We start from the raw sequence: 12328 nt of genomic DNA, 5'->3' as shown, positions 1-12328 counted from the left end.
GTGGTCTCTGTGTTGTCATGGACTTCCTTTTAGCTTGGGTGTCATTTTCATTGTGATTGAAGCGGCGCTCCTGAAGTGTTTTCACAAGCCGCTCTAAAATGTTGCTGTTGTTCACAGTCCTTGTAAACTACCTGGTGATCTGATCTTCAGCTCTAATGGAAGAAGCTCCCGCATCTCTGCATCGCTCCAGTTTGCCATCTCAACTGATTCTATTTACAAAATCAAATCTGCCTGCCCATGTTTTCGTGCTTTTTAATATTGTTGCGGCCATTCCACACAGGATCATGACATCGTCTTCTGTTACACCAAGGTGTGACTTTTATTCAGAAGTCCACCAATGTGGTAATATTAATCAAATATTGTCAAACTTGGTGGCAAAAATGCTACAAAAGTCCTGCATTGCCACGCCACCACAGTGTTTTCATAGGACACACCATGGAAGCGTTCTTGCCCAAAGACATAAAAGGCATGTTTCCACTAGGGCTGAACGATTAATTGCATATGCGATTAAATTGTTATGTGACAAAAGGAGATATTCTAATTGCAAAGGCTGCGATTTGACTGGCAGCGAGTAGTTAGCACAATGCTAATATGCATGGAAAAACCCATAACGATGTCAATGCTAATATCGCCAATTACATTCTTACAAATCACGAATTAGGAACGTACCAAACGATTACATTTGGAGTCTAATAAAAAGTAAAAACTGTCATCAATCAAATAAGTACAGACAGATATTTTAGTAAAGCTAGAAAACCGTAAGAGACTTTAACGCCACAGAGTTTTGGCCAGCAGCTATGAATATAGCTGAACTACGGAAGCTCTGCATGGACAAGACGTCAAAAACTCTAAACACAAAAGACTTCAATAAAGGGACACACTTCTTTCCTGCTAATACATTTTCACAGTTGACGCTAATACCTATGCTCCTTCAAGGGATGTGCTGCTGGCTGCAATGCATTGCACCTTCAAATACAACATTTTGGAGGCAAATAAACTTGTAGATATGTTATGTAGATACATATGTAAACTTGTTTAAATTCAGTACAAGTTACATTGTTTTTCTTTGCTTCTGTTAGTTGAAAAATATGAGAAAAGCCCCTTGAGAAAATAATCGTGAATTAAATCACAATAGCGATATTGAAGAAAAAAATCGCAATTAAATTATTTTCCAGAATCCTTCAGCCCTAATAGCAGCAATGTTACGCTGATTTGCCGGCATGAAACAGCAGCTAAGCAGTTTATATAAGAACTCTTCTTCTGTTTTAAGACCTAGAAACTTATGAATACTCCTTAGCACCCCCTGAAGTCACAAATTATTCTAGGTTGCAGATTTTTCTGTAACACCAGCAACAAAATCCATATTTTTCTCTAGATCAAGCTAACAGAACTCCATCTGCCTGCGTCACATCTGGTTTGGCAGAAAAAACATTTTTCTCAGAAAAACAACTCCCAAAGCCTAAATAATGTATCCATCCATTCATCCATTTCCTTCCGTTATCCTATTTGAATACTCAAATGTTTCCACGTTTCAGTCATTTAGCTGAGGATTTCAGGTGAATCGGAGAGTCCTTACTGAGCCAGCATGGTGCTAGCAGCACAATTCTTGATAGTTCTGGTCTGGTATTGGGCAGCTGAGGATGATGTTTACTCCTGTGTAGCAGAAGTTTTTTCTTTCACTTGTCCATGGTGATGTTTCTTCAATGTGACTTCAACATCACTGCAGACATTTCCAGCAACCACCTTCTTAATCTCCTGCTCCCTCGTTCTCTCACTTGTAAACACGACCCCAGAGAAGCATAAACGCTTCCACTCAAGGTAGGACCTCTCCCTCGACTCACAGTGAACAATCCGCCTGTTTTCAATTTGACAAAGGTAACGTGTACTCCGGTCAGTTCAGTTTCTTATTAGACGATGCCAGTAGAGCTACTAGGCAAAGATTTGACTGTTTATGTAATTTTTGTGCTCCTGCGTACGTGTATTGTATTTTCCATGGATGAATGACAGCAGATCTCAGTCGAACAGTTCAGTCAATGAGATTGAATCCTGAGGGAGTGTTTGTAGGTTTTGTGTGTGTGTGTGTGTGTGTGTGTGTGTGTGTGTGTGTGTGTGTGTGTGTGTGTGTGTGTGTGTGTGTGTGTGTGTGTGTGTGTGTGTGTGTGTGTGTGTGTGTGTGTGTGTGTGTGTGTGTGTGTGTGTGTGAATGAAAATCAAACCAGACCTTTCCCTTCACTGCCTCCCTGGTGTGCCGTTTTTCTACCAGCAGTAAGGGGGAGCTGGGGGTGGGGGAGATTGTGAAGCAATGATTTTCTTCATATACTGAAAAAACACCCTGAAGAAACCCGGTCTACTCCTCTAGACCCCCTCATGTTGCCAGGATCTGCTCGGCTCAACAAACGCTTTGCTAAAAACAGAATCATGTAACAGCTTGTGGGAATTGCCGCCTTCCCTAGTGGAAGTTTCAGACTGAGGTGACTGAAATACTCTATGATTTTTTTTTTCTGAAAGTGAAGTGTGCCCCCAGGTGTCATGTCAGCTGTAATTTCTCTGGCTAGTCAATAAGCGTGAGATGTATGAATGCTGGTATGACAAGAAAAACAGGCTGATCTCAGAAACGGAGGTTACGTGGGCTCAGTCCCACACACTCCTACATGGTTACTTCTTTAGATCAGATCTAAAATCCTCACACTTTTGGTAATTCTGTCCCATTCTTCTGCTATCTTGCAAAGCACCACATGTTATCAGATCTCGTCATTGTTGCAATGGCATCATAATGATAATACTTGGGTTGCTTTTGTGCTGGAATAAAGCATGATTTCTTCAAGGAATAAAGCCAGAGTGATTACTTATTATTATTATCTTTCACGATTGTGGGACTGCCCCCCCCCCCCCACACACACACACACACACACACAAAGAACTCTGTCCTGTAAAGGTTTATTGTTCTAATGAAACCATGATGCTTTCTTGGATTGCCTGAGCATTTTGTGGCTCTTTTGTAAAAAGGGCTTCTGTTGAATCTGGTCAACTGAACTTTTCCACCCAAAATAATTTATGATTGACTTTGTGAAGACTTTAGATAAGCACACAAGTTGTGAAAGCAACATCAGCTATACAAGCTACAAACATAGTAATTAAAAAAAATCACGTTTTACAGATGCCTGTATGCTCTGTCGTTATATCCTGCATGTAGCCTCTGACTGAAGACACTCTTGTTGAGTAGTCTTGTGTCTCTGGTTTTTCTCTAGCTGCCTCTTTACCTGACTGCTGGAAAAAAAAACAGGCAAGAGGGGGAGGTGAGGGGAGCACCAGCATCTCCTGAAGTGATTTACAGAACAAAGGCGAACGCTCACAAGTGATTAAGAAGGCTAGGTGAAAACAACGGTGCCAAATGGTGGCTTTCTGGTAGATTGAGGGGCGATGGAGCCAATTGGCGGCTCTCTGGGAGTTCTGGTGTTAAACCTCAAATGTTAAAACTGCCATGATTCCGTTTGCATCATGTAGAGTCTCAGAAGTTATTCTCAGAGTTATTTTAACATCTACAGCAAAGTGGGGGGAAATCTGAGTCACTGATTGATTTCTGTATCCAACAGGAGTCTCCGTACGTGATGCTTAAGAAGAACCATGAGCAGCTTGCGGGGAACGATAAGTATGAGGGCTACATTGTCGAGCTGGCTGCTGAGATCGCCAAGCACGTGGGCTACCAGTACAAACTAAAAATTGTCTCTGATGGGAAGTACGGAGCCAGGGATCCTGAAACCAAGATGTGGAACGGCATGGTCGGGGAACTGGTGTACGGAGTGAGTAAAGATTCCCAAGTACATTATTAGACTTTAGCACATTGCTGCTCGCCCTACAAGATTTAAACAAAAGCTAGCTGCTGAAAAAGCGCTAACTCATATGATGGTGACGACTGCTGCAGTGAATTATACTACCCTGATGTCCCACGATCTCCTGATCAGGCAAGTCACAACATGGTTTTGTCATTTTTGGGACTAAACTGATGTAAACAACACAAGCTCCAACAGTAGAAAATACCTGAATGGTTTACCATTTATATCAGTGACAACAACCATTCAACCGAATAGAACAAAGATCCGTAGTCTTTGCACCCTGACCAACAGACCATGTAACAAACCATAGCATGGGCTATAGGGACTTCACTATGGAGGCGCCTAATCTAAACAATGCCCAAGCCACCTCACCTCACCCCTAAAGCCGGGCATACACTGTGCAACTTTTTCACTTTTTTGAGCCAATTTTCCACTCGTGCGAGAATCCACAAGATCTGGGCGAGTTTTGCGCGGAGCGTCGTGTAGTGTACAGGGGGTTACGAGAGGCGATTAACACCGCGTGACCAGCTACCGATCAGCAATCATGACCTCGCACGGACTTCTGGAGTGTTTGATATTTTGCTTGTTCCTCGTGAGGGTTGAAGCGACGCAGCGAGCGGCTGCGACCCAAAAAGTATCAACACCGCTCACCCGCTAATTCCCTAATAACACACGTTGTTCGTTTTTATTTCTACACTTTTTTTACTCACAATGGCAAGGATTGTCAAGAAAGTGTGTTTGTCGTGTTCATGTCAAATTAAACTGATCACAAAACAGATTTACTTTCTTTATTTGGTTTTCCTCATCCAACCCCCATAAATCCCTGTGTGTCCTCCTGCAGCACTCCCGAAGGACAACAGGCAAAATAAGACAAAAAAGTCTGACGTGTTGTGTAAAAGCTGCTATTTTTAGCATATTTTTAGGTCCGACGTGTTGCTACCAGACGTGCAGTGTGAGCAAAAGTCCTTTATCATTTTGTTTTCAACAAACTCCTCCTGAGGTGTTTGCCTCGGTGACCACCTGACCCACATTCCGTTTGGACTGCCGGTACCGATCAGCTGCCTCTGGAGTCCCACAGGCCTAAAAGACCTTATAGGACTCCTTGTCCAGCTTGACTCTATCCCTCACTGCCAGTGTCCGCCAGCAGATTTGAGGGCTGCTGCTTTGACAGGCACCAGCCACCCTGCAGCCACAGTTCTGGTCACTCAGACTCAATGTCGCCTGCTTCCCACAGTACATGTTCAAAGTTCTGCTGGAGGTGGGGATTGAAGCTCCTCCTGGAGACTTTGCCTGATGCACCCTCAGAATATGTTTGGGCCTGCCAGGTCTGACCGGCATCCTCCCCCACCAATGGCTGCCATTGTTATATGAAGAGCATTGCAAGCAATATGACAAAATGTTTTCCAGAAAATAATCTCAGACTGTACATGTAATAGCTGAATATTGGATTTGTGAAAATATTTTCTCTTGTGATAAAATCAAATTCAGGTTGCCCGACCCGTCAGCTGAACTGCTCAGCTGATGGGTTGTTGGACTCGTAAAGTGTCTATTTTGTGTAACATGGACAAGTTCATCAGATGAATATATGGTAAATAATTGATCTATTCCCTGGGATTATCCCAACCTAAGACTGACAGCATGGAGTGATTTTTTTCCTCTGTTGACTGAAAAAGCAGCACTCCTAAAGGTCATCTGTGAATGTCTTGGAAGCCACAATAAGTACCAGGAAATCTAATCAAAGGCAGATTGGGGTGTTTAAATTTTGCGGGTGTTCTTGTAAGTCTTAGGAAGGACTTTTGTAAATTCTACATTTTAACACTGTTTTTGCATCTTTGTGTGTTTGTGCCTCTCCGTCAGAAAGCAGACCTGGCAGTGGCTCCTCTAACTATCACTCTCGTTCGTGAGGAAGTGATAGACTTCTCCAAGCCCTTTATGTCTCTGGGTATTTCCATCATGATCAAGAAACCTACCAAATCTAAGCCTGGCGTGTTCTCGTTTCTGGACCCACTGGCTTATGAGATCTGGATGTGCATCGTCTTTGCCTACATCGGCGTCAGCGTTGTCCTTTTCCTCGTCAGTCGATTCAGCCCGTATGAGTGGCACTCTGAGGACTGCGATGAGGGATGCGAGCCACAGACTCCCACACAGGCAGCAGCCACCAACGGCATGCAGCAGAGCCAGACGCCAGCGCAGCAGAATGCCAGTCAGCAGAGTCCAGAACAAACCAATGAGTTTGGCATCTTCAATTCCCTTTGGTTTTCTCTGGGCGCCTTCATGCAGCAGGGCTGTGATATCTCACCACGGTAAGCAACACATTTAAAGTTTTGCTTCCCTGTTCATTTGAAACATTCCCACTCAGATGGAGTCTGTCAGTCCAGATCTGTACAGGGACTTCAGAGTTTGTTTTGTGGAGAAAAATCAGGGCTTAATTTGAGCCGGATCTTGCCGGAACAAGATCCGGGATGTATCTTATTTTGAAAGAACTGTCCGGCAACTGTCTGCTAGGATCCGGCTACTCACGCAACAAACTGGAAGCCCTCAACACACCCAGGGGGAGCCCGAAACGATCCTGATTCTACTTATATTACATTTTTCATGTGGACTCTGCTGGGATTATTTAGAGCTGAGAGGCGCAAAGCTCTGATTGTTAATGCGCTCCAGACAGATGCGTCCTGAGCACGGCCGCAGTAACGTTGTCAGTGTCGCCACCTCAAAAACAAACGTAACACACGATCGTTTATTTCGGCTCATACCCTTTCATGCTTTCTGTCTTTTATTTGTGTCTGATGCGTTTCGCTGCTGTGATGCAGAACGCATCACCTGTTTCATCCTCCGGTGAATTCACCTCACCGGTGCGGCTGGCGTGCACGCTGCTGTTTTTGCGGTCGGTAGATCTTTTAGAACTGCAGTTCAAAGGTAACTCATGAGGTGAATATATATGAACCCAGGTAGCAGTTTTTCTTTAGGATTGAGAGGAGATGCAGGAAGATAATAAACAGGCAGGACAGAAAAATAGTCAAATAAAAACAAGTTAGTTTTTGTACCTGGTGGTTGCAACAAACAGACACCATTGAAGGTAATCAGAAGTGAGGAACAGAAAATGAAATAATTATTTTAATGTTTAGAGCAGCAGGAACTCTGAGAGGCTGCAGGCGCATCAGTGAGTTTGTGGCCGCTGCGCAGGGGAGGGGGTGGGGGGGTTGAAACCATCCCAGGCCACCGCCCAATTCACGCTAAACACTAAAAGTGGGTCAGGTTGGGCGCCTGCTGATGTAAAAGTGTAAAACAACTGAATTAAAACTTCACATGTGCCCTGATTCTTACATCTAAAATATAAATATGTGTGTTCTGCTGCTATAATCTGTGCTTATGTTGCATGAACTGAAACTCTATTTTATTCTATTAAATGTGCTTCCTGCACATTAGATGAAATAGGCCAGACACCATCATCCACCTGAACTACAGGTACCAGACATGTCTGGGTCAAGAGAATCGCACCACAAGCAGAGACATACCGGTAAATGTACAGCCTCAACAGTGGAAGAAGCCTTTTGCAGATGCACACATCTCTGACATCCATATGTACTGACAGACCAGAATATATGGATGTTTTCCTCATAATAGTCATATAAACACCAGTAATAATACGAGGGGTTTAAAGGCTATGAGCCAAAGACAAAGTAAGCCAGAGGTGAAGGTTTATGCAGTTAACTGGAAATGTCGTAAATGATCATCAGGGCTGATGTGAAATCTACTCCAGATCATTCCAGGTCAGAATGATCATCTCATCTGTCTCAGGATCAGCAGCAGCTGGATGTTTATGGCCACAACATTCCACATGAAGCACACTCCTTTTATGTCTTGTGTTTGCTCACCATCCATATTTCCGTTTAGAAACCGTTTCTCCTGCATGGATGCACCTGCCTGTCAGTGTTTAACCACTGGTTGGTCAGCTCATGCTGCTGTCAGTCGCTGCAGGAGTGTGTACGGTGTGGGGAAACAGTCTTAATTTCTCTCCTCTGCCAGAGCTGATGGCGTGCCTCGCGGCAGTGATGCGCCTTTTGTGCAAAATGCGGCCCTTCATGGAGCTCGTGCCAGACTGTGGATGACTGATGTTAGAGGATATACAGATATCTTTTCAAAAATCTCTGAGATTTCGACTAATGAATACCTGGAAAATTTACCGGTATGCACTGTACCCTAGAAATAGTACTAGCATGCTGAAAGGTTATATTTAGAAGTGGCGGCGGTGCAGGTACCGGTCCAGTGCACTGCTCTCTGTCCCTAAAGGATGAGTCTGATCATCAGAACCTGATCATCATGATCCGTTCCTGACAGCCGCTGTTTCTCCCTCCCCAACCCACCCCACTCGTCCAAAACTGGCCCAAAAACTCCACCTTAAACCGGTTCTCCCAACACAACCACATTGAGGCCAGCCTGGACCTGCATCTGTGGTCAGAGTTTTCTTCTATTTCTATCTCTCCTTTTCTGCTCCACCTTTCCTGGACCGTCTAGGTCCATTTAGCCAAAGGTGCGGTGGTGCTGTAGCACGCTCTGGGGTGGGAGGTGTCTGCAGCGCTTTGCCAGACCCCGACAAAGTGAGAGGAGGGGAGGAGTCTTTGTGCCCAGTTTGCTCCGTTTGTGCGAGCATCAGGACAGCAGATGCCCTGATGAGCTGCATGATGGATTGCTCATTTAGATATTACGCACGTCATGACCGGCAATCACCGAGCGAGCCAGTTTAACGGCCAGGACACCAGGAAATCTCCCGTTCCTCTCGATTACCAGTCCGCCACTGAAGAGACGTGTGTTAACTTAGAAAATGTGGGCCGGGTTCCGGCATCTGTTTTGCCTTTAGTGAACTTTGGTTCGACGTCAGTGTTTTAGTTCCGGGAACGTTTGATTTACAAACGAAGCACTGAGAAAAATATTGCAAAATGTTGAGAGGCGTTTCGGAGGACCCTGGCGTGAGGACGGAGTTCTATGCAATGACTTACATAAAGTGCTCTCCTGGGCTGAGGTATGGAGCTGTCCTCAAAAGGTCATCAATTAAAAATCTCATTATGTGTCTGAAATTAGAGACACTAGGGTCGAGTTTTAGAGCTTTCCACAGGGATTAGGAGGAGGAGACGAGGACATGAATGTCAGTATCATAACTGTAAGAGACCGGGTAGGTCACGAGCTCCTGGGGGTGGGGGGGGGTGGGCTGGTTAAATGTCTATTTAAGCTAATTATTTACATGCAGTTTGCTGATGAAGACACATGGTTGCATCGAGGATAGTGACGCTGGCAGTGGGGGGTGGGTGATGCTCTCCACAAAGGCATGTGCACTTAGTCATGAAGCACTATTTCATTAGAGTGTTTTGTTTGTTTGACTGATATGGAGCCTAAATCTGAATCTGAAGCAGTTCTGAATGAAAACCCTTAGCGTGTCCCTCCCTAAAAGCTTACATTAAAGCATGAAAGCAGCCTTTATTGATTTCAGGTGCATTAAACTCCTTAATCTCATTCTTTTCTCCAAAGGTAATGGCGAGGGGGAGATGCAGAATAAAGTTACTGTGAGGCACATTATTCATCATGTGACATTTACAGGATGTGTATTCATTTACTTTACATGGTGGACTTAATGACGGGGGTGGACCTACACATGTGCGGCTGCAGGTAGGGGCTCGGCTGCACACCACGCAGGTAGCGAATGCCTCCTTCCATTTATTGTCTCCTGCATGCAGACTCTGCTGTGCTTCCTCCAGGATGAAGCCTATTGTCCAAACACTCGCCTCTACGGGAGCAAAATGCTTCTGCAAAAACTATTGATTTCTGTGTGTGCCACATGGGGAGAGAAAGGTGAAGAGAGAATGCCACCTCGTTTCCTCAAATAGTCTGCTCCCTGCAGCTTCTTTAGGGATGCACAGACTTTGTGTGTGTGTGTGTGTGTGTGTGTGTGTGTGTGTGTGTGTGTGTGTGTGTGTGTGTGTGTGGGGGTGTTCTCATGCATACTTTCAAGAAACTTTGTATTTGCTGTGGGGCAACTGATCCCAGAGGATTCGAGACCTTTGGCCAACTGACTCTGAGGAGAAATTGGTCCTTTTCTGTACCTGAAGTATTTCAGCCGCGTTTCTGATTTTAGAGATATTTGTATTTGCTGTCGTTTAAAGATTAGAGCAGTCATTAGCCACTTGGGTGGTTGGTGGTTCAATTCCTCACTTACATGTCAAAGTTTGTCTGCATTCAATTCCCAAACAGAATAGATAAATAGATGAATGTAAATTACAGAGAAGCCAAAATCCAGTTAAAATAGATGTCAGTTATGTAAAGCACTGTCCTGAGATGTAGCTGCCATTGTTTAATGGTCAAACTCACTTATGTGCAACCTGTGACCTAGGGCGTGAAATAGTCCTAGAGCATCTCTCAGCCTCCTCAAATAAATACAAAACAATTAAATGTACACTTATTACAATCTTTAAGGCTTTGCTAAATGAAATATTAAAACCTACTCACTTTTTAAACCTGTTTTTAAAGAGCATACTGTCCATGTTTTAGGCTGAAATTTGACAAAACTCTTCTTTGCTAGAACTGGTCATAATATTGGCAGAACTAGACAATAAATTTAGATTTGAAATATTTTACAAATAGACAGTGGTCTCCTTTAAAAAACAGCTGAAGACTCACTTGTTCAAGCTGGCTTTTGGATGACCTTCTTCACCACTCTCTCTTTATTCGGCTCTCCCCACCTATTCCACCTTCCTCAGGATCCACTGATTTCCCTCTTTCCTGTTCACTCTCTCTCTTTCTAAACATTTTTTATTTTAAATTCCAAATGCCTATTTTTTGCTCATTTTAAATATATTTTTAAACATTTTATATATGCTTTTTTATATTTTTACTTTTTTTTTTGTTTTTGTGAAGCGCCTCGTGATTTTTATCTTGAGAGGCGCTATAGAAATGATATTTTCTTCTTCTTCAACTGCCCACCCACCCACACACACACACATACACATACTGCCCCCCCCCCCCCATGCACGCGCACACACCTCCAACAGCCCACCCACACACATACAGAACCCCCACCACCACCACCACCATGCACGCACACACACCTCCACACAGTTCTTTTGTCTTTCAACAGATCACATTTCTACTTGATGTTTTATATCATGATAAAAGTAAAAAAAATCATCCTTCCTTCAGATGATGATAATGATTATTATTATTATTATGATTATTATTATTATTTCACACATTTAAAATCTGTATTTTATGTAAGTCATCATGTTTGATCACGCCATAGTGTTCCACCACCATTGGTATAAAGGGACATCCTGATGGTATGTTCACTAAACCTGGGAAATCTTACAACTCTTATCTTGGATGCTTTTCTGTGCCTCGGCTGCTTTTCAAACACGACTTTTCTTGGGAGTAAGTATCCTTTTAGCGTGTGCATTGTGACTTAAAAACCCCAATACAGTGAATGTTTCACCCTGCGGGAAGAAACATCCTCCCCTTGAAAATGTAGGTCACCTAGTTGCGCTGGTTAATATGACACACACACACACACACACACACACACACACACACACACACACACACACACATGCACATCCATAGAAGGAGGTGCATGTTGAGCACCTCTTATGAGGTTTTCTGTGGGTTATAAAAGGGAGGTGATGTTAATTCTTGTTTGAGATGAAAAAAAAAACAAAACGGGGAAAAAAGGCTTACAAATATGTTCTATTGAGATCCGTAAACACACGGTGTGTTGGTAGTTAGCACATCAGTAGTATGAGTTTGAATGCGTGATCACAATTTACCAAGGTGTCGTAGAGTGTAATCCACACACCAAACACCAGAAGTCCAACAGTGTAGCCACAGGCGGGGAGGTATTTCTTACCAGACTTGTAAATGACTCATCATTGTGCCTTTATCAGTGACAGGTGAGAACAAAATGTCCTGGAGATGTGTTCAGCCCTGAGGAAGGCGACTCCACGTTTAATACGTCTCTATTTAATTAGAGACAAAAGGCCAAAGAAACAACGCTGATCGCGTCCTCCTGGATTAATCAGCAGCCATGTTCACCCTCTCTGTATGCCTGTGTGAATCTATTAAAAGCACACTTTTTTATTACTGCCATTTTCTCTGTCTGCTGCCCAACTTCATCTGATTTAAGTCATCTAAAAGTAGCTCTGCTTCAAGCCTCACGTGCAGCTCGGTGCTCGTACACTCCCATTTGCAAATCTGTCTTTGTTCCAACGTGGATGTGATGCATTGATGTGTACGGTCGGTCTCCAAGTGTGTATTAGCTACACTCCTCCTCTCCGTGCAGTTGGTGAGACCTTGTTTACTGTGCTCTTTCTAAATGTCAGGACTGTCAGTCAGGCCCTCCTAAAAGCCACGGTCCGCGCTTATGGGCCCTCTTTGTGTTTATCTCAGCAAACAGGTGGACTGTGAGACTACACACATCCCTCTTCTCTCACACACACATGCAGCCCTCCATCCAT

The 12328-nt window shown here is 43.8% G+C and overlaps 1 protein-coding gene across 1 annotated transcript in view; it reads left to right on the top strand.

The window, feature by feature from the left end:
• The window catches only part of gria1a (glutamate receptor, ionotropic, AMPA 1a), a gene marked incomplete in the record, with an annotated part of 156820 nt that overhangs the window by 71649 nt on the left and 72843 nt on the right, over positions 1-12328 (top strand). Inside the window, 2 exon segments of the mRNA XM_070546355.1 lie at positions 3594-3800; positions 5691-6136. Coding sequence (XP_070402456.1) covers positions 3594-3800; positions 5691-6136 — 653 coding nt within the window.

Source organism: Nothobranchius furzeri, chromosome 2 (assembly GCF_043380555.1).
Source record: "Nothobranchius furzeri strain GRZ-AD chromosome 2, NfurGRZ-RIMD1, whole genome shotgun sequence".
NCBI lineage: Eukaryota > Metazoa > Chordata > Actinopteri > Cyprinodontiformes > Nothobranchiidae > Nothobranchius > Nothobranchius furzeri.
Note: the sequence above shows the minus strand (reverse complement) of the source record. Positions and strands in the feature narration are given on the sequence as shown.